Here is a 23369-nt window from a genome sequence, read left to right on the forward strand (position 1 = left end):
ATTCCATTTAAAATATTTTTTTGAAATAAATTATTACTCAGTGGAGGACTCAACTATGGTATGGTTAGCTGTAAAAAGGTTTTATAAGAGGAAACACTACACATTTCCCTCCCATTTCCAGAATGTAAGACTTCAGAAGATCAGTGAATTGGAAAAGCATTGGAAAATGCAGGAAGACAACTACTCAGAGAGAGAAATTGGGATAAAAACAAGTAGACTGAAACTTAATGACCTGTTGCAACAGAGCAGAGGGTGTGACAAAAATACTGTTTAAGGGAGTAGGCCTAGCCACTTACTGGCACTGCAACTTAAACATGCTGAAACAAGATCATCGATACAGCTATTCAGATCCCATACTATGGGACTGATATCAGATCCTACAGAAATAAATAACTTTTAGAGCATATTAGTCAGTCATACAGTTCTTCAAATAGCTTGATACTTCTGCTTGTCGGCGGTTGCTGGAGAACCTTACATTGCCCACACTTTCTCAGGAAGGAACAGTTTAATTAGAGGAACCTGTCACTTATTCTGAACTGAAAGCTGCTCTTTTAAATATGAAGACAGATAAAGCACCTGGTATTGATGGAATACCTCCTGAACCCCTTCAACTTTTGGGATGAGCTAGGATCAGTTATTATTGAACCGCAGAGATATCAACACAGCTACTATATCCCTAAGAAAGGAAAATAACTCACAAATTTGGCAAATTTTCATCCACTCTGTTTAATTGGAACAGAAGTGAAGATGTACAGTGCATTCGGAAAGGATTTAGACCGCTTGACTTCTTCCACAATTTATTACGTTACAGCATTATTCTAACATTGATTAAAGGTTTTTTCCCTCATAAATCTACACACAATATCACATTAGGACAAAGCAAATACAGGTTTAGAAATGTATTAAAAAACAAATAAATAAAATATCACATTTACATAAGTATTCAGACCCTTCACTCAGTACTTTGTTGAAGCACCTTTGGCAGCGATTACAGCCTCGAGTCTTCTTGGGTATGACGCTACAAGCTTGGCACACGTGTATTTGGGGAGTTTCTCCCATTCTTCTCCGCAGATCCTCTCAAGCTGGAAGGGGAGCGTTGTTGCACAGCTATTTGCAGGTCTCTCCAGAGATGTTAGATTGGGTTCAAGTCCAGGCTCTGGCTGGGCCACTCAAGGAAATTCAGAGACTTGTCCCAAAGCCACTCCTGCGTTGTCTTGGCTGTGTACTTAGGGTCGTTCTCCTGTTGGAAGGTGAACCTTTACCCAAGTCTGAGGTCCTGAGTGCTCTGGAGCAGGTTTTCATCAAGGATCTCTCCGTACTTTGCTCCGTTCATCTTTCCCCTTGATCCTGACTAGTCTCCCAGTCCTTGCCACTGAAAAAGATCCCCACAGCATGATGCTGCCACCACCATACTTCAACGTAGGGATGGTGCCAGGTTTCCTCCAGACGTGACACTTGGCATTCAGGCCAAAGAGTTCAATCTTGGTTTCATCAGACCAGAGAATCTTGTTTCTCATGGTCTGAGATTCTTTAGATACCTTTTGGCAAACTCCAAGCAGGCTGTCATGTGCCTTTTACTGAGCAGTGGCTTCCGTCTGGCCACTCTACCATAAAGGCCTGATTGGTGGTGCTACAGAGATGCTTGTCCTTCTGGAAGGTTATCCCATCTCCACAGAGGTACTCTGGAGCTCTGTCAGAGTGACCATCGGATTCTTGGTCACCTCTCTGATCAAGGCCCTTCTCCCCCAATTGCTCAGTTTGCCAGGGCGGCCAGCTCTAGGAAGAGTCTTATTTAAGAATCATGAAGGCCACTGTGTTCTTGGGGACCTTCAATGCTGCAGACATTTTGGGGTACATTTCTCCAGATCTGTTCCTCGACGCAAATCCTGTCTCGGAGCTCTACGGACAATTCCTTCGACCTCATGGCTTGGTTTTTGCTCTAACATGCATTGTCAACTGTGGGACCTTATATAGACAGGCGTGTGCCTTTCCAAATAATGTCCAATCGATTTAATTTACCACAGATGGACTCCAAGTTGTAGAAACAAGGATGATCAATGGAAACAGGATGCACCTGAGCTCAATTTCAAGTCTCATAGCAAAAGGTCTGAATACTGTAAAGGTAAATAAGGTACGTGTTTTTTATACATTTGCAAAAATTCATTTTAGAATATGGCTGTAACATAACAAAACGTGGAGAAAGGGTCTGAGTACTCTCCATGTGCCCAGAGAAAGTTATTAATAAGCTCATAAATCCTGACCAAACAGAGTTTATTTAGGGTCGTCAGGCAGCCGATAACAATCACCGCCTGTTTCATGTGGTTTCTGAGGCTTCCAATCTGGATAGCCTGTGTACTGTGTTATCATTAGATGCAGAGAAAGCCATTGACCGCTTAGAGTGGGAATATTTATGGCTTGTTCTTGAACCTTTTGGTTTTGGAGCTAGATTTATACATATGATCCACACCATGTATGTGAATCATTTTATTATATCTACTGGCACTACCCATTCTAATGTATACAATGAGGATGTAAACAAGGTTGTCCCACCTCCACTATACTATTTGCTCGCTCTCTTGAACCGCTGGCACAAAGCATACATCAAAATTCGGCTTCCTCACATATAAAAATCAAACCAACTGATCAAAGCAATTGCACTCTATGCAGATTACATACTGCTCTACGTCGTAAACGTTCAGAAATCCCTCCAGTCAATAATGTCTATTTTTACAGCATTCAGCTCATGGTCTGGTTACAAAAGCAACTGGTCCAAATCAGCTCTACTACCTCTTAACTCAGCTATGGGAAGCGTGCAACTACCAATCATGAACCCAGTGAATAAGCAAATACCTACTTATCCATTACCATATCCCCCTCTAGTCACACTACTTGCAGGAAAAACTACTTACTGCCTTTCCTTCCAGTTCTCTGCTGCCAGTGACTGGAACAAATTGCAAAAAATCGCTGAAGCTGGAGACTTACATTTCTCTCACTAACTTTAAACATCAGCTATCTGAGCAGCTAACCGATCGCTGCAGCTGAACATAGTCCATCTGTAAATAGCCCACCCAATCTACCTAGCTCATCCCCATATAGTATTTTATTTACTTTTCTGCTCATTTACCACCAGTGGTAATCTGCTAAATTGTAATAATTTAGCTAATATTGCCTATTTATTGCCTACCTCCTTACGCCATTTGCACACACTGTATATAGACCTTTTTTCTATTGTGTTATTGACTGTACGCTTGTTTATTCCATGTGTAACTCTGTTGTTGTTTGTGTCGCACTGCTTTGCTTTATCTTGGCCAAGTCGCAGTTGTAAATGAGAACTTGGTCTCAACTGGCCTACCTGGTTAAATAAAGGTGAAATAAAAATAATTATACAGATAAGCATATGAGATCTAATCTTAAATTGCATACACACACTCCAATATGGCGTAATAAAGAATTCTTAGCATGTAGGAAACCATTTACAGTGCATTCGGAAAAGTATTCAGAGCCCTTGACTTTTTCATAAAAAATAAAAAAAATAAATGAAAAGGCCTATGTGCTACAGCCTCATATCCAAACCGATGCGGACATGAGGCATGCGCCAGAAAATGTAGCCAAATTTTAAATGATACTTTTAATGACATAAATACAGGCTAAACGCCAGTCATGTTTGACAAATATAATGAAGGATAATTAACATTATGTTGACTGAATCAAGCCTTTAGACGTTACTCAAGGCATGGTTTGTTAATTTCAGATGGTCACAAGACCAGAGAGTGAAGGACCGTGCATGTTGCGCACCGCACATCACCCATCTTGATTCTGAGTGGAGGCGGTCAGCATTTTGAAACTATTTAACCATAAACTTAATTGTTTAAAACATGGACGTTTTATGTCATTTTATGAAGCATGTCTTATCTTGTTTCAAAGTAGCCTAGACAAAATATGTCTTTAGAAATGTTGAGGGAATTATTTTATAAACACTTAATATGGCATTGAAATCAGCATTTTTCTCATGATCTATTGGTTTTCAAAGCAACGTTATTTTAATTGTCCAGCAGGCAAAGGGATAATCCTCGTCATATTAGTAACCCATGCTAGCTGAAGCACCTTCAGAGCTCCCCTTTCTTCATTTCTAACAGATATTTTCATATCTGTCACATGAAACGATTTGCGCTTGGGGTGCGCGTTTGAGAATTGTTTTCCCACTAATTGCATTTTGGAACATTCGCGCATTGCCTATAGACATGTACGCATTGTTGAGCTTTTAATATGAAGAAATAAAACATTACGATTTTAAGCTAAACAGTCTGATTGGTTGCATCAGCGTCCTTGCTTTAAAAAAAATGTTTTATATGCAGTGGTTGTATGAATTTTGGATCAGTTGTCCAAGAGTCCGTTTTGAACCATATATTTCTTTGATGATGGGACGCCATTACTGTTGAGCTCTGGAGAGCATTATTTTATAAAAACAAAAAGTATTTGGTTGTAATTGTAGCCTAATGGTGCAATATGTTACAGGCTACCAAGGGTGGCCAACCATACCCCAGGAGAGCCTTAAAAGGAGAGTGTTGTATTTTGAGACAGGCTTGAATATGAAAATAAGCCAATAGAAAGACTGTAGCCTACATTTGTCTGATTCTCTGTGGTAAAAAAAAATAGTAATGCATTTTATTTTGTAAAGTGGCATGCTTGCATCATCCAATGATGTAAAAAAAAGTTTGGGGGAAATGTGGGGACACAAAAAACAGGAGGGAGATTTTACTGAAATTCTTTTACCAAACTTGGCATCTGCACAGTTCTTCCAGTAATTGTGTTTTTATACAATTTACAGAGTAAATTGTTAAAAGTTGTACTTGTGCATAGAGTTGTATGTATTATTACATGTTGAAATCAATATTTTATGTTTAGCATACATCTTAAGTGAAAATTCCTTTACCGTGGAATTGCCCTTGACATAAAAAGACGTCTGGTCTCAAATAATATATAAAACACCACTCAGTTACAACATTACCCCACTTTCCCAGAGGAATGTCCATTTATCTTATCTGAGACGAATGTGACCTCTGGCACCCCACGGCCGTTGCAGAGTGACGAATACAGTTTCTCTAAGGACTTCATGGCCTACTTGTTGGGCTTGTAGAGTCACATACTGTTCAGACAGACTTCTACAAAAAGAGACAACATCAAGGCCCTAAACAACTTTCATTTGAAATGGCTCCAGTTCCACATCTGTCAAAAAGCCAAACGGAATGCTCACATGACAGACAGTCACCAAACTTTGGTTTTTGTGGGTATTGTCATTTTACATTGTGCTGCAAATACAAAAACAAAAGACTGTACAATGCCAAAAAGGGACAAGACTGAAATATGCTTGGGCTGTAGCACATACCAGACCAGAAAGCATACACACTTAAAGAGAGATTATAAGTAAGCATAATTTCCAATAGGAGAGGCTGAGGTTTTGCTGGAGCCAGTGATGCCCGAATGTGGACAAGAGCAACTTTTCAATTCTACAAGCAGATGTGGTGGGCTGGGCATGTTGAGCAAACCACAGACTGAGGAAAGTGTATAAACTATTTTGAAGGCAGTGTTCTTTTTTCCAGTGGCAAGAGCTAGAAGGCAAGAGCGAGAAGTACACAGAAAGAAACTCCCAAATGATTCCAAACAGCTATTAGAACCAGAAAACATGGAGAAAAATAGCAGGGTGGAATGTGTCAGTTGCATTTTGCGTTGACATTTGAGGGAGGCAATTCTCCCAGCAGGCACTGCTCTTAAAACACACACGTGCACAAATAAACGCCTCTCACGTACACACAGGTCAACTCCCACAGATCTTTCGTACATTAATAAAACTTGCTTTCCTTGAGTCAGGACCCTAATATAGGCATCATCCTTTCACAAGAGGGTGGATGGCCAGTTGATTGGCTAAGGGTCACATGACAGGTTGATGGCATTTGGTGTCTAAACAGAAGGTGCTGCGGATGTCATTCGGTACTCCCTAAAAACACACCACCTCCATACAGCTACGACTCACAGTGACTTTTCATAGCAGGTTAGGAGAGCATTTTTAGCTAATCCTAACCCTTTTCCTAACATTAATCTAATTTTCCTAACTTGCTACTTTAAAGCCAGTTCTGGTAGTAGCTGTATGGAAGTGCCGTGTTTTTAGGGAATCTTGACGTCGTACACACCTGCAGCATGAGTTCGCACTCCTCCCGGCCCACAAAGATCATCTCCGGTGGCAACCGGTGTCTTGTGCCTGAGCTGCTGACCAGGAACCATGACGTCACACTCATCTTGGAGCCCCGACTCAGAGCCTTCTTAGCATCCTGGGAGGGGCGAGAAGACTTGATATATTAGTCAACATGTAGAACAGTAGATTCTTGTTGTCACCACATTCACTGCAATTCTGGTACCAAATTTGGACAACTAACAACTCAATTAAGATATAAAACTACTTTTTGTTTAGGAAATATTATCCCAAATATTCCCATTAATAAAAAAAAAGTGATTGAGTCTTACTAGCTAGGTTTCTATCCAATTGGTGACAGACTTTCATGTGAATATTCTAAATTCCTCCTAAAGATAAAACGACACAACAGTGGTAGGCCTGATCACCGACATCAACGAGACAGCCTATAGGGAGGTCAGAGACCTGGCCGGGTGATGCCAGAATAACAACCTATCCCTCAACGTAACCAAGACGAATGAGATGATTGTGGACTACAGGAAAAGGAGGACCGAGCACACCCCCATTCTCATCGACGGGGCTGTAGTGGAGCAGGTTGAGAGTTTCTAGTTCCTCGATGTCCACATCAACAACAAACTAGAATGGTCCAAACACACCAGGACAGTTGTGAAGAGGGCACGACAAAGCCTATTCCCCCTCAGGAAACTAAAAAGATTTGGCATGGGTCCTGAGATCCTCAAAAGGTTCTACAGCTGCAATATTGAGAGCATTGCCTGGTACGGCAATTGCTCAGCCTCTGACCGCAAGGCACTACATAGGGTAGTGCGTACGGCCCAGTACATCACTGGGGGTAAGCTGCCTGCCATCCAGGACCTCTACACCAGGCGGTGTCAGAGGAAGGCCCTAGAAATTGTCAAAGACCCCAGCCACAGACTGTTCTCTCTACTACCGCAAGGCAAGCAGTGCCGGAGTGCCAAGTCTAGGGCAAAAAGGCTTCTCAACAGTTTTTACCCCCAAGCCATAAAACTCCTGAACAGGTAATCAAATGGCTACCCGGACTATTTGCATTGGTTTTTTAAATTATTTTTTATTTTTACCTTTATTTTAATAGGCAAGTCAGTTAAGAACAAATTCTTATTTTCAATGACGGCCTAGGAACAGTGGGTTAACTGCCTGTTCAGGGGCAGAACGACAGATTTTGTACCTTGTCAGCTCGGGGATTTTGAACTTGCAACCTTTCGGTTACTAGTCCAATGCTCTAACCACTAGGCTAGAGGGGTTGTGCCCCCCCAATCCCTATTTTATGCTGCTACTACTCTCTTTTTATCATATATGCATAGTCACTTTAACTATACATTCATGTACATACTACCTCAATGGGGCCGACCAACCAGTGCTCCCGCACATCGGCTAACCGGGCTATCTGCATTGTGTCCTACCACCCCCTCTTTTACGCTACTGCTATTCCCTGTTCATCATATATGCATAGCCACGTTAACCATATCTACATGTACATACTACCTCAAATCAGCCTGACTAACCGGTGTCTGTATATAGCCTCGCTACAGTATATAGATTGTCTTTTTACTGTTGTTTTATTTCTTTACTTATCCATTGTTCACCTAATACCTTTTTTGCACTATTGGTTAGAGCCTGTAAGTAAGTATTTAAGTAAGCATGCTGTAGTGCACACAGCATTTAGTATCCACTTACGTTTTCATGCAACAAATACAAATCTAATGTTCAATGTGTTTCCAGCGCATTTTCAACTCTACCAAGAGTTTTGTCACAAACTGTTGGATTAAATAACAAATGTACCTACTCTGGTTTTAGCACTTTCACTACAGCCAACAGCTTGCAGATACAGTGCGGGTAGGCTCTGCAAGTAGGTTAGTCTACTTGATGAGATTATTATGGTTAAGAGAATATTTTTATTTGTCAAACAGCAGTCTAGCAACGACCACCATGTCACCAGAACAAGAACCTCGACAGTTATTGGAAAGGAGCATCAAGCTCATTCTGCACACTTTCATCACCCTATGAAGTTCATCATAACTTATTTCACCTGTAGCCTAATAAACTGCATGATTTCCCGAGTCGTAGTGAGAGGACCACACACCATGTCATCAAGTGACTCCAAGTTGACCTCGATATTTGCGCAAAAAGGTGTTTCCACCACCATTTCAGAGACACAAAATGATCCCACCACGTTGAACGAACAAATGATCTATCAGCATGTATAAAATCACACCGAAACCTCCCGTTTCCATCACTGTTTTTTAAACGGTATGACTTTACTTGCATAAAAACTGTGGATGGAAACGTGGTTCGTGTAATCAAGGTATGAAATGGTTGTATTGGAAAATACAAATCTCTTTTTGGGCTTAGTTGTAGTCAATTAGCAGTGTACAAGTTATTATAATTATGTTCTGGTCCCCCAACCTTCCGCTCCGACAAAAATAGACCCGCGGCAGAATCTAGTTGTGTACCCCTCTTCTCAGGCACGTCTGGTTGTGTCATCAAGTGATGCTCATGCACACACACCACACCCAACAAAGACAGACAACACAAACAGGGGTTCCTTCTTCAATACAGGCCTGGTGAAAAGGAGGAAATTCCTACATGTTTATGCCCCAATTTATTCTCCACAAAGCTGAGCATGACTCCAACTGTTGCAAACACAGCAACCTACAGTCTACAATATACATGATTGAGTATCCATTGGATTTTCAGCGGTTAGCGTCGCCCACGGTTGGCCGCGTGTGAACTACAATTTGGACACTATGTTCTCACGTTTAGAAACGTCAATAATCATCGCTTCACTTTTTGAAAATGATTTCTTGCTGATATGAAGGATACGTTCCTTAGGTTTCCAAAAGCAATGCATTTTAATGTTCTTAAGCCAATGAGTCCAACTAACGCTGCCGTGTTTTGGACTTCGAACCGCTTTAAAACATTTTGAGTTTGAGTTACAGACTTCTGAGTTGTACCATTGGAATAGTCTATTTATTCTGCTTCCGTCTATGTGAATAACTGGGGCTGAGTTAGAGCGGTGTTTGTGAGACAAGAGCAGATCCCGAAGGGGCCCAGGGCCCGAGGCCCTGTATTGTTTTACAAAAACGTCTGTAGAGTCTGAATGGTTTGAGCTACAAACTATTAAAGATATCTATGAAAAACAGAGACTCTTAGGAACACGTAACATGTTTTGCTTTATGGAGCTCACAAGCTACACAAGAGTCGTTAGAAGGTAAGTGGTTCTTCTACATAGATCATAGGAAATCCCAGGATAGTCTAATACTGTAATAAGCTCACACTGGAGTCTGACAGAAACTCCAAACAGTTGTCACTGACTATTTGGATATATATATATATATATTTTTTTACATTTGTCAATAAAACTCACAAATGCAACTGTTTGTGTCAACTTGTTGTGTATTGTTCTTGTGGCCCTGGTTGTCCTGAAAAGAAAATGGTAAAACACTTCATTGTGAGGCTAAATATAAGGTCTGGACATGCAGATAAATGAAAACCCAATTTTTGCTGGGGTCTCTTTCATTTCGGTGAGAAAAAAAAAAAATTAAAAAGTGAAATTACTACACACCTTTTATAGGGTTAGTGTTCCTTGAGGGGCATATATTTTAATTGTATCAATTCGATTGCGCAACCAGGGGTGGTAAAACCTTGGATCATTGTTACTCTAACTTCCGCGACGCATATAAGGCCCTGCCCCGCCCCCCTTTCGGAAAAGCTGACCACGACTCCATTTTGTTGATCCCTGCCTACAGGCAGAAACTTAAACAAGAGGCTCCCACGCTGAGGTCTGTCCAACGCTGGTCAGACCAAGCTGACTCCACACTCCAAGACTGCTTCCATCACGTGGACTGGGACATGTTTCGTATTGCGTCAGATAAAAATATTGACGAATACGCTGATTCGGTGTGCGAGTTCATTAGAACGTGCGTCGAAGATGTCGTTCCCATAGCAACGATAAAAACATTCCCTAACCAGAAACCGTGGATTGATGGCAGCATTCGCGTGAAACTGAAAGCGCGAACCACTGCTTTTAATCAGGGCAAGGTGTCTGGCAACATGACCGAATACAAACAGTGCAGCTATTCCCTCCGCAAGGCTATTAAACAAGCTAAGCGTCAGTACAGAGACAAAGTAGAATCTCAATTCAACGGTTCAGACACAAGAGGCATGTGGCAGGGTCTACAGTCAATCACGGACTACAAGAAGAAATCCAGCCCAGTCACGGACCAGGATGTCTTGCTCCCAGGCAGACTAAATAACTTTTTTGCCCGCTTTGAGGACAATACAGTGCCACTGACACGGCCTGCAACGAAAACATGCGGTCTCTCCTTCACTGCAGCCGAGGTGAGTAAGACATTTAAACGTGTTAACCCTCGCAAGGCTGCAGGCCCAGACGGCATCCCCAGCCGCGCCCTGAGAGCATGCGCAGACCAGCTGGCCGGTGTGTTTACGGACATATTCAATCAATCCCTATACCAGTCTGCTGTTCCCACATGCTTCAAGAGGGCCACCATTGTTCCTGTTCCCAAGAAAGCTAAGGTAACTGAGCTAAACGACTACCGCCCGTAGCACTCACTTCCGTCATCATGAAGTGCTTTGAGAGACTAGTCAAGGACCATATCACCTCCACCCTACCTGACACCCTAGACCCACTCCAATTTGCTTACCGCCCAAATAGGTCCACAGACGATGCAATCTCAACCACACTGCACACTGCCCTAACCCACCTGGACAAGAGGAATACCTATGTGAGAATGCTGTTCATCGACTACAGCTCGGCATTCAACACCATAGTACCCTCCAAGCTCGTCATCAAGCTCGAGACCCTGGGTCTCAACCCCGCCCTGTGCAACTGGGTACTGGACTTCCTGACGGGCCGCCCCCAGGTGGTGAGGGTAGGCAACAACATCTCCTCCCGCTGATCCTCAACACGGGGCCCCACAAGGGTGCGTTCTGAGCCCTCTCCTGTACTCCCTGTTCACCCACGACTGCGTGGCCACGCACGCCTCCAACTCAATCATCAAGTTTGCGGACGACACAACAGTGGTAGGCTTGATTACCAACAACGACGAGACGGCCTACAGGGAGGAGGTGAGGGCCCTCGGAGTGTGGTGTCAGGAAAATAACCTCACACTCAACGTCAACAAAACTAAGGAGATGATTGTGGACTTCAGGAAACACCCCCCCCCCCCCCCCCCTATCCACATCGATGGAACAGTAGTGGAGAGGGTAGCAAGTTTTAAGTTCCTCGGCATACACATCACAGACAAACTGAATTGGTCCACTCACACTGACAGCGTCGTGAAGAAGGCGCAGCAGCGCCTCTTCAACCTCAGGAGGCTGAAGAAATTCGGCTTGTCACCAAAAGCACTCACAAACTTCTACAGATGCACAATCGAGAGCATCCTGGCGGGCTGTATCACCGCCTGGTACGGCAACTGCTCCGCCCTCAACCGTAAGGCTCTCCAGAGGGTAGTGAGGTCTGCACAACGCATCACCGGGGGCAAACTACCTGTCCTCCAGGACACCTACACCACCCGATGTTACAGGAAGGCCATAAAGATCATCAAGGACATCAACCACCCGAACCACTGCCTGTTCACCCCGCTATCATCCAGAAGGCGAGGTCAGTACAGGTGCATCAAAGCTGGGACCGAGAGACTGAAAAACAGCTTCTATCTCAAGGCCATCAGACTGTTAAACAGCCACCACTAACATTGAGTGGCTGCTGCCAACACACTGTCATTGACACTGACCCAACTCCAGCCACTTTAATAATGGGAATTGATGGGAAATGATGTAAATATATCACTAGCCACTTTAAACAATGCTACCTTATATAATGTTACTTACCCTACATTATTCATCTCATATGCATACGTATATACTGTACTCTACATCATCATTACATTTACATTTAAGTCATTTCGACTGCATCCTTATGTAATACATGTATCACTAGCCACTTTAACTATGCCACTTTGTTTACTTTGTCTACATTCTCATCTCATATGTATATACTGTACTCAATACCATCTACTGTATGCTGCTCTGTACCATCACTCATTCATATATCCTTATGTACATATTCTTTATCCCCTTACACTGTGTATAAGACAGTAGTTTTGGAATTGTTAGTTAGATTACATGTTGGTTATCACTGCATTGTCGGAACTAGAAGCACAAGCATTTCGCTACACTCGCATTAACATCTGCTAACCATGTGTATGTGACAAATAAAATTTGATTTGATTTGATCCATGTTACAGCGCTTGTTAATGGAAGACAGACAGAAGACCACCTGTGCTAATTAGCATGACCAAGTGTAGTTTGTCAACTGGAGGTAAACACATTATGGATCTGTGCAAAACTGCTACAGTAAGTCTCTTTTATTTGAAATATTCTTTCTCGCTGTAATGAAAGATAACGGGCATATCAGCATATGTTTGGAAAACCATTTCGCAAGCGATGATTGACGTTCCTAAACGTTAAGTTTACACGGAGCCAAATATGGGGGAATGTAATGGCTAAAACCCCTACATACTGAGTAGAAGTTAGCATAGTTAAGGTACCCGAACAAACAGCCTAACTCCTCAGTTCTGATCACCTTTGCTGATATTAGTCCTACAATTCTGCTCAATCATGCAGCCAACCTAAATTACTGTTTGCTTAAAATGACCTGCCATTCAACATTGGTTTGGAACGAGGTGCAACTAATTAAACATATGGCTATGCTATAATACCAGAATGATATGTGGTCAATGGATTGTACTGTAGTAACGTTAGTAGGCTAGTTGCTATCAGTCTCAGCCACTTTACTAACCAATAATTCCCATATTAATATCTGGAAAATGATGCATATGCAATTCATCATGTCTAGCCATCTCACTTGTCAAACAAGCTAGGCCAGGTAGAAAGCTACAAAAGCATCAACAACAAAAAACGATTCTGAAGGTTACAATAGTTGTAACAACACTTGTTGCAACGTTAGCCAGCAGTTGACACTGACTTTATAGTGAGTTTGCAAGTAGACTGACCCTCCACTTTTAGCAAGCTAGCTATAGTAGCTAAATTATTTTATTTCGAAAGAATGTTGGGATTACTGGTCCGTTAGCTCCTGTCTCTGGTTAGTTAGTTACCTGTTTCAATTGAAGGCCAAACATCATCATACAGGAAATAGGAAAGGTTTTCCCGAACGAGAAAAAAAACAGTACTAGTTCACGACTCCCCCTTCACAAGCATACCTTTAATCCGGACTCTGCTTTCTCCAGAATAGTAGCCAGCGTTAATACAGCTGTAAATTATTATTTATTGTATCTATGTCCTCTTCTTTAGTAAAGTAGTTTCAAGAAACAATAATGTTAGCCCAGGTAAATGACGAACACACCCTCCCTTCAATATTTGACAAGCCGACGACAATGTACATTACACTTCCACCGCCACGCGTAAGGATCAACGTTCTCCAGACGAGTGACGCAACTAGTCAGTCCCACATGTCAACTCAAATGCTTAGCACCTGAACGAAAGAGAAGAGTAATGAAATATCTGAAGTTGCTAAATAAAAGCGCCATACAATTATGGGGTATTGTCCAACTTCGCTCAAAAATGTAGGGGATGGAAAATAATGATGTTTTTACAATGAATTAAATAATGTCACATCAAAGTAATAAATAGCAAAGTAAATGTAATTTTGTAATAACAGTTTTCGTGAAATTATGTTTCAGAAACGGTCAGTAATCTCAACTCTCCCACATGGAGACAGCGTTCCTATTAATATTAAATTACTAGATGCAGTTGATTTCAGCACAGTGTTCCTTCTGGTGGATGCAATGTAGTATGTAGACAGGTGTGGAGTTCTTTTTACTGTCAAACCCGAGAAGACTGGAAAGAAGGTTATTATATTCGCTATGTAAACTTTAGTAGCGTCATCAATCACTTTGATTAGCGTAACGGCAGCGACACTAGCTGGATCCTATCCACAATAAGACTTCCGGTTTTGGGATTTCCCTTCAAAATAAAAGTCCACCGTAAAATGTATTTGTATGATACGAAATCATTATTTTTGTTGTTGTTGTAGTTTTTCTTAGTGCATAATGTTAAAATTATGAAAAACAAAACAAAGGTAACTAACTACATGTGGGAAAAATCCTAAAGAGAATCACTATTTTATATAAGCTTAAGGGGCGGCAGGTAGCCTCGTGGTTAGAGCGTTGGGCCAGTAACTGAAAGGTTGATCGAATCCCCGAGCTGACCGGGTAAAACTCTGTCGTTCTGCCCCTGAACGAGGCAGTTAACCCAGTGTTTCTCGGCCGTCATCGTAAATAAGAATTTGTTCTTAACTGACTTACCTGGTAAGAATATAGAATATTATGGAGTGGAGCACATTGAGAAACGGTTGGAGCTTAAGTATATTAATGTCAAGAATATAATAATAGCCTACTGGTAAAAAAAAATATACAGTAAAAATCTCGGACACATTGCAGGGTTTTTCTTTATTTTTTACTATTTTCTACATTGTAGAATAATAGTTAAGACATCAAAACTATTAAATAACACATATGTAGAAGAAGTGTTAAACAGATCAAAATATATTTTAGATTCTTCAAAGTAGGCACCCTATGCCTTGATGACAGCGTCATCTGGAATGCTTTTCCAACAGTCTTGAAGGACAGCACTTCACATCCCAAGCCATCTCAATTGGGTTGAGGTCGGGTAATTGTCGGTTGATTGTGGAGGCCAGCTCATCTGATGCAGCACTCCATCACTTTCCTTCTTGGTCCAATACCCCTTACACAGCCTGGAGGTGTGTTGAGTCATTGTCTTGTTGAAAACAAATTATAGTCTCACTAAGCGCAAACAAGATGGGATGGCGTATCGCTGCAGAATGCTGTGGTACCGATGCCAGTTAAGTGTGCCTTGAATTCTAAATAAATCACTGACAGTGTCACCAGCAAAGCACCCCTAAACCACCACACCTCAACCCTCCATGCTTCACGGTGGGAACCACACATGCGGAGATCATCCGTTCACCTACTCTGTGTCTCACAAAGACATTTGGACTCATCAGACCAAAGGACAGATTTCCACCGGTCTAATGTCCATTGCTCGTGTTTCTTGGCCCAAGCAAGTCTCTTCTTATTATTGGTGTCCTTTAGTAGTGGTAGTAGAAATTCGACCATGAAGGCCTGATTCACGCAGTCTCCTCCGAACAGTGTATGTTGAGATGTGTCTGTTACTTGAACTCTGTGATGCATTTATTTGGGCTGCAATCTGAGGCTGTTACCTCTAATTAACTTATCCTCTGCAGCAGAGGTAACTCTGGGTATTCCATTCCTGTGGCGGTCCTCATGAGAGCCAGTTTCATCATAGCACTTGATTGTTGTAGCGACTGCACTTGAAGAAATTTAAAGAATTCTTGAAATGTTCCTGATTGACTGACCTTCAGGTCTTAAACTAATGATGGACTGTCATTTCTCTTTGTTTATTCAAGCTGTTCTTGCCATAATATGGACGGTCTTTTACCAAATACGTCCATCTTCTGTATACCACCCCTACCTTGTCACAATACAAATGTTTGGCTCAAACGCATTACGAAGTTAATTTCTTTCCAAGGCACACCTGTTAATTGAAATGCATTCCAGGTGACTACCTCATGAAGCTGGTTGAAAAAATGCCAGAAGTGTGCAAAGCTGTCATCAAGGCAAAGAGTGGCTATTTTGAAGAAGCTCAAATATAAGATATATTTTTATTTGTTTTAACACTTTTTTTGGTTACTACATGATTCCATATGTGTTATTTCATAGTTTTGATGTCTTCACTATTATTCTACAATGTAGAGAATAGTAAAAAAAATAATAAAGTTAACCCTGGAATGAGTAGGTGTGTCCAAACTGTTGACTGGTACTGTATTAGAGGTCGACCGATTATGATTTTTCAACGCCGATACTGATTATTGGAGGACAAAAAAAATCTGATACCGATTAATCTGACAATTTTTAAAAATGGATTTATTTGTAATAATGACAATTACAACAATACTGAATGAACACTTATTTTAACTTAATATAATACATCAATAAAATCAATTTGGCCTCAAATAAATAATGAAATATGTTCAATTTGGTTTAAATAATGCAAAAACAAAGTGTTGGAGAAGAAAGTAAAAGTGCAATATGTGCCATGTAAGAAAGCTAACGTTTAAGTTCCTTGCTTAGAACATGAGAGCATATGAAAGCTGGTGGTTCCTTTTAACATGAGTCTTTGTCATGCCCTGGCCATAGAGGCTTTTTATTCTCTATTTTGGTTAGGCCAGGGTGTGACTAGGGTGGGCATTCTATGTCCTTTTTTCTATGTTTTGTATTTCTATGTCTTGGCCTGGTATGGTTCTCAATCAGGGACATCTGTCTATCGTTGTCTCTGATTGAGAACCAAACTTAGGCACCCTTTTCCCCCACCTGTTTTGTGGGAAGTTAACTTTGTAGTTGTTCAGGGCACATAGCCCAAAGCGTCACGGTTGGTGTTTTGTTGGCGTCATTTTTAAATAAAGTTAAAATGTACGCTTACCATGCTGCACCTTGGTTCAGTCCTTCAGCCAGCTGTGACAGTATTCAATATTCCCAGGTAAGAAGTTTTAGGTTGTAGTTATTATAGGACTATTTCTCTCTACACGATTTGTATTTCATATACCTTTGACTATTGGATGTTCTTATAGGCACTTTAGTATTGCCAGTGTAACAGTATAGCTTCCGTCCCTCTCCTCGCGCCTACCTGGGCTCGAACCAGGAACATATCGGCAACAGCCACCCTCGAAGCAGCTTTACCATTGCAGAGCAAGGGGAACAACTACTCCAAGTCTCAGAGTGAGTGACGTTTGAAACGCTAACTAGCTAGCCATTTCACATCAGTTACACCAGCCTAATCTCGGGAGTTGATAGGCTTGAAGTCAAAAACAGCGCAATGCTTGAAGCATTGTGAAGAGCTGCTGGCAAAACGCACAAAAGTGCGGTTTGAATGAATGTTTACCAGCCTGCTGGTGCCTACCACCACTCAGACTGCTTTATCAAATCAGACTTAATTATATCATAAAACACAGAAATACGAGCCTTGGGTCATTAATATGGTCGAATCCGGAAACTATAATTTCGAAAACAAAACGTTTATTCTTTCAGTGAAATATGGAACCGTTCCGTATTTTATCTAACGGGTGGCATCCATAAGTCTAAATATTGCTGTTACATTGCACAACCTTCAATGTTATGTCATAATTACGTAAAATTCTGGCAAATTAGTTCGCAACGAGCCAGGCGGCCCAAACTGTTGCATATACTCTGACTCGACGTGCAATGAATGCAAGAGGAGTGACACAATTTCACCTGGTTAATATTGCCTGCTAACCTTTCTTTTAGCTAAATATGCAGGTTTAAAAATATATACTTCTGTGTATTGATTTTAAGAAAGGCAATGATGTTTATGGTTAGGTACACGTTGGAGCAACGACAGTCCTTTTTCGCGAATGCGCACCGCATCGATTATAGCAGGACACGCTAGATAAACTAGTACTATCATCTACCATGTGTAGTTAACTAGTGATTATGATTGATTGATTGTTTTTTATAAGATAAGTTTAATGCTAGCTAGCAACTTACCTTGGCTTCTTACTACATTCGCGTAACAGGCAGGCTCCTCGTGAGGCAGGTGGTTAGAGCGTTGGACTAGTTAACCCTAAGGTTGCAAGATTGAATCCCTGAGCTGACAAGGTAAAAATCTGTCATTCTGCCCCTGAACAAGGCAGTTAACCCACCATTCCTAAGCCATCATTGAAAATAAGCATATGTTCTTAACTGACTTGCCTCATTAAATAAAGTTGTAAAAAATAAAACGATCTGCAAAATCGGCGTCTAAAAATACCGATTTCCAATTGTTATGAAAACCTGAAATCGGGCCTAATTAATCAGCCATTCCAATTAATCGGTCCACCTCTATACTGTATATACAATTAAAATTAAACAAAATAAATTATTATTTTGATTGTATGATTATTATTTACTATTGTTCAAGGATGCAATTTTGTGTCCATAAAACCAGGGTTCAGCCTACTCATTAGAGTCCCTAGAATACAAAACAGGTTCGTTTGAACAAAAATCTTGTTTATAGCAAGTGTTGCTGGACTTTTACTATGGTCAAACAGCTTAAAATAGGGTACCTGGACACTATATGGTTAAAATACAGCACTATGTCACAGGGCGCATTGTCACAAAATACCTTATAATGTAATAGAAAAAGATCTTATCTTCCTTCTGGTGTATACTTTGGAATTTATACAACCGTACAATATATTTAATCAAAAAGTCAAGAGATTGCCTTTGGTATACTTTATTCATAACAAATATCACAATGACGTTAATTAATCATCAACAGTTACACAGAAATGTCAAATTTTATGCAATATCATGGTTCAGGATATCAGCTAATGAAATGCACCTATACAGAATTCCCTGATCAGTGACGAATTGGGAAGAGGGCGTTCGTGGCAGGTGTGCCCTCTAACCAACTCTATGGTCATGTAATGACAGAGGGCACTCGTGGCAGGTGTGTCCTCTATATAGCTCTATAGCCAGGTATTTATATGGGGCAGCCATTGAGGGTGCCTCCTTTCAATACAGCTCCTTCACCCAGACAGAGTTGAGCACACCAACAACAACCAGTATGCATCATTGAATGTGAGCAGTGAGTACCAACATCCACTATTGCATAGAAAGGACTAAGAACAGGACTTCCTCACCTCTGTTTTGTTTGTTTGGGATTTCATCTGCTAATGGCCGCCACATGCTTTATGGGTAAGTCATTGTGAGTTTATTGATCTGTTCCTTTGTTACATGTAGCTGGTAATACATGTTAATAGTTCACACACCTTTTGTCCAGCTGCCTTTTGTATGATAATTATTTACATTTTAGTCACTTTTATCCAGAGCTACTTCCAGTTAGTCCATTCATCTTAACATAGATAGGTGGGACAACCACATCACAGTCATAGTATATAAAAAATACATCTCAATAAAGTAACTATATGCAAAGTCAGAGCAAGTAAGAGGTAAAAGTGTCAAATGCGAGAGAAGAGTCAAGTGGGAGGGTTTTAACTAAAGGCTTTTGTTCATTTTTTTCAGTGATGAGGGGGGAGTGCTGTGGGATTATTTAAGATTTGTTGAAGAGGTAGGGCTTCAGATGTTTCCGGAAGATGGACAGGGACTCTGCTCTTCTAGCTTCAGGGGAAGGCTGGTTCCACCATTGAGGTGCCAGGACATAGAAGATCTTGGACTGGGCTGAGCTAGAGCTGTCCTCCTGTATGGGTGGGAGGGCCAAGAGACCAGAGGTGGCAGAACTGAGTACTCCGGTTGGGTTGTAGGGTTTGAGCAGAGGCTGAAGGTAGGGAGGGGCAGTTCCTCTTGCTGCTCCGTAGGCAAGTACCATGGTCTTGTAGTGATGTGAGCTTTGACTGGAAGCCAGTGGAGTGTGTGAAGAAGGGGGTGACATGGGAGAATTTGGGAAGGTTGAACAACCAGCAGGCTGCAGCATTCTGGAAAAATTGCAGGGGTTTGATGGCACAAGCCAGCCAACAGTGAGTTGCAGTTTTCCAGACGGGAGATGATAAGTGCCTGGATTAGGATTTACTCCGCTTCCTGTGTGGGGTAGGGTCGTACTCTATGGATGTTGTAGAGCATGAACCTTCAGGAGCGAGTCACTGCTTTGATGTTAGTAAAGAACAACAAGGTGTTGCCCAGGGTCACGCCAAGGTTCTTTGCACTCTGGAAGGGGGACACCGTGGAGTTGTCAACCATGATGGAGAGGTCTTGGAGCAGGCAGGCCTTTCCCGGGAGGAAGAGCAGCTCCATCTTGTTGAGCTTAAGGTTGTGTAGCCGACATCCTCACTGAGATACGTGTCTCCACCTGGGTGTCAGAAGGGGGGGGAGAAGAAAAGTAGCTGAGTGTCATCTGCATAGCAATGATCGGAAAGACCATGTGAGGATATGACGGAGCCAAGTGACTTGGTGTAAAGATAGAAGAAGAGATGGCCTTGAACTGAGCCCTGAGGCACCTGGTAGGAGCGGCCTGCCAGGTAGGATGCAATCCAACAGCGTGCAGAGCCTGAGATGCCCAGCCCTGAGAGGGTGGAGTGGAGGATCTGATTGTTCAAGGTGTCAAAGGCAGCAGATAGATCTAGGAGGATTAGAACATTGGAGAGAGAGTCCTCTTTGGCAGCGCAGAGAGCCTCCGTGACAGAGAAGAGCAGTCTCGGTTGAGTAACCAGTCTTGAAGGTTAGTGTCAAGAAGATCATTCTGATAGTGATAATGAGAGAGTTGGTCAGAGACTGCACTCTCAATGGTCTCGAGAAGGGAGGACGTTCTGTGAGTGGGACCAGTGGATTCAATAGGCTGAGTGAATGAGCAAAGAAACACAGCAAAAGTCTCATCGTCAGAAGATCCCATCCCAGGACATGATCTCAGAAACTGATGAATACCGATACCTCTACAACATCCCATGGCAGCACATGCCCAACCTCTCCAACCAGCCCCCACAGTTTTACCTGACTTCCCCAGCAGGAGGAGTACAGGTGCAGAGTGCCAGCACCATTAAGCTGCAGCCCATCGGAGGGCAGGCCGACCCCCCCCCCCCCCCAATTGCAAAGGGAGTTCACTACCCTCGACTACATTAAATCAAAGGTAGTCAACCTGAGTGCCCCAGATCACCGCCAGGGCCTCCCAGCTCGGTCAGGCCGTACTAATCCATTCCCCTGTATCAAGCCTGCTCAGTGAGGGTCCAGGTCCCTACAGTCTTCCAACCACCAGCTGTTCCAACCACCAGCTTTTTCCAACCAGCAGCTCCGGCTCAGTCTGCATCATCCACTGCTCTGGTCTTTTCTGGGTATCGGCCATCAGCTGTCAAACTCAGTCCACCTACCAACCTCAGTCATCTGCTCGATCCTATTCAAATGACCAACCGTGGACTGCACCTACCCAGCTAGCTTATCCTCCATGGACCAGTCCTCTCCAGCTGGCCTATCAGCTACTACCTGCTGCACCTCTCCAGCCAGCTCACCTGCCTGGACCCGCTTGCCTTCTTCAGCCAGCCCACCTGCCTGAACTTGCTGCACCCTTTCACCCAGTTGATCCTGCTCCCCATGCACTGGTACCTCAGCCAGCTCACCAGCCTGAACTTGCTGCACCCTTTCACCCAATTGATCCTGCTCCCCATGCACTGGTACCTCAGCCAGCTCACCAGCCTGAACTTGCTGCACCCTTTCACCCAGTTGATCCTGCTCCCCATGCACTGGTACCTCAGCCAGCTCACCAGCCTGAACTTGCTGCACCCTTTCAGCCAGTTGATCCTGCTCCACATGCACTGGTACCTCAGCAACCTCCAGCCCAGCCTGTACAACTAGTGAACCCACCTGTACCTAAGCCAGCTTATCCGCTCCGACCATACCTGCAACCAGTCTAGTCCACAACAGTGAAAGGGGGTTCAAACCTCAAAATGGCACTGAACTACCTCTTGAACCCTCATACAGAACTATCAGTACACTACAAGTACAGGGTCCTCATGGAGCACCTGACACTGGATGAGGCCAGGCTGATAGCACAAGCATGTAGACACTACCAGCAGCACTACACTGCAGCCATGCAGGTCTTGCAGATGCAGTACAGGCAACCACACCAGCTGGCACAGAGTGAGATCGCTGCAATCCTCAATGCCCATGACATCAGAGGTGGGGATTCCAAGGTCTTCCAGAGCTTCGCACTCAAAGTAGACCTCCTGGTCAGCATGCTGAAATCCCTTGAAGGTCCCCAAGGCATAGAGCTGTCATACACAAGCCATGTGGGAGTTTGCTCCCGAGGTACTACAGGGACATATTTGTGGAGCACTTACAGGCACGGTGCAGGCTGCAGACAACCCGTACAACCTGACAGACCTCTCCAAATGGCTCAAGACCAAGGCCGAAGCACAGCGGCTCTCCTCCAAGATGAAACAGCGCCACCAAGTAAACGACCATCTCCAAGGCCAAAAAGTCAACCTGTCACCACCATTTACCAATGCTCTGTCCAGTTCAGGTTGAGAGACGTCCAGGTAGGCAACACTCCGAGTCCAGACATCCAATGTCTTAAGGAACCACATCAAACATCTGTGCCTCTTCTGCCATTGTGTCAAGCATTATATACAGTATCAGTCAAAAGTTTGGACACAACTACTCATTTCAGGGTGTCTTATTTTTTTTAAACTATTTTCTACATTGTAGAATAATAGTGAAGACATCAACTATGAAATAACACATATGGAATCATGTAGTAACCAAAAACGTGTTAAACAAATCAAAATATACCTTATATTTGAGATTCTTCAAAGTAGCAGCCCTTTGCCTTGATGACAGCTTTGCATACTCTTGGCATTCTCTCAACCAGCTTAATGGGGTAGTCACCTGGAATGCATGTCAATTAACAGGTGTGCCTTGTTAAAAGTTAATTTGTGGAATTTCTTTCCTTAATGCGTTTGAGCCAATCAGTTGTTGTGAAAAGGTAGGGGTGGTATACAGAAGATAGCCCTATTTGTTAAAAGCCCAAATCCATATTATGGCAAGAACAGCTCAACTAAGAAAAACAAAAGGACAGTCCATTATTTTAAGACATGAAGGTCAGTCAGGCGGAAAATGTCAAGAACTTTGAAAGTTTCTTCAAGTGCAGTCTCAAAAACCATCAAGCACTACGATGAAACTGGCTCTCATGAGGAACGTAACAGGAACGGAAGACCCAGAGTTACCTATGCTGCAGAGGATAAGTTCATTAGAGTTACCACCCTAAGAAATTGCAGCCCAAATAAATGCTTCACAAAGTTCAAATAACAGACACATCTCAACATAGATTGTTCAGAGGAGACTGCATGAATCAGGTCTTCATGGTCGAATTGCTGCAAAGAAACACTACTAAAGGACACTGTTAAGAAGAAGAGACTTGCTTGGGCCAGGAAACATGAGCAATGGACATTAGACTGGTGGAAATCTGTCCTTTGGTTTGATGAGTCCATATTTCAGATTTTTGGTTCTAACCGCTGTGTCTTTGTGAGACACCGAGTAGGTGAACGGACGATCTCCGCATGTGTGGT

The 23369-nt window shown here is 42.6% G+C and overlaps 1 protein-coding gene across 1 annotated transcript in view; it reads right to left on the minus strand.

Annotated features, from left to right (window-relative positions):
- LOC115138453 (centrosomal protein of 170 kDa protein B-like) overlaps window positions 1-13708 on the minus strand; it is a 51333-nt gene extending 37625 nt beyond the window's left edge. The window contains exons 1-2 of the mRNA XM_029675311.2: window positions 13465-13708; window positions 6189-6326 (exon numbers count right to left, since the gene is read on the minus strand). Coding sequence (XP_029531171.2) covers window positions 6189-6293 — 105 coding nt within the window. The 5' untranslated portion in view covers window positions 6294-6326; window positions 13465-13708. The remainder of the gene's footprint in view (window positions 1-6188; window positions 6327-13464) is intronic.
- Between the last annotated feature and the right edge of the window lie 9661 nt (window positions 13709-23369).

The sequence above is a fragment of the Oncorhynchus nerka genome, linkage group LG12, assembly GCF_034236695.1.
Source record: "Oncorhynchus nerka isolate Pitt River linkage group LG12, Oner_Uvic_2.0, whole genome shotgun sequence".
NCBI classification, from domain to species: Eukaryota; Metazoa; Chordata; class Actinopteri; order Salmoniformes; family Salmonidae; genus Oncorhynchus; species Oncorhynchus nerka.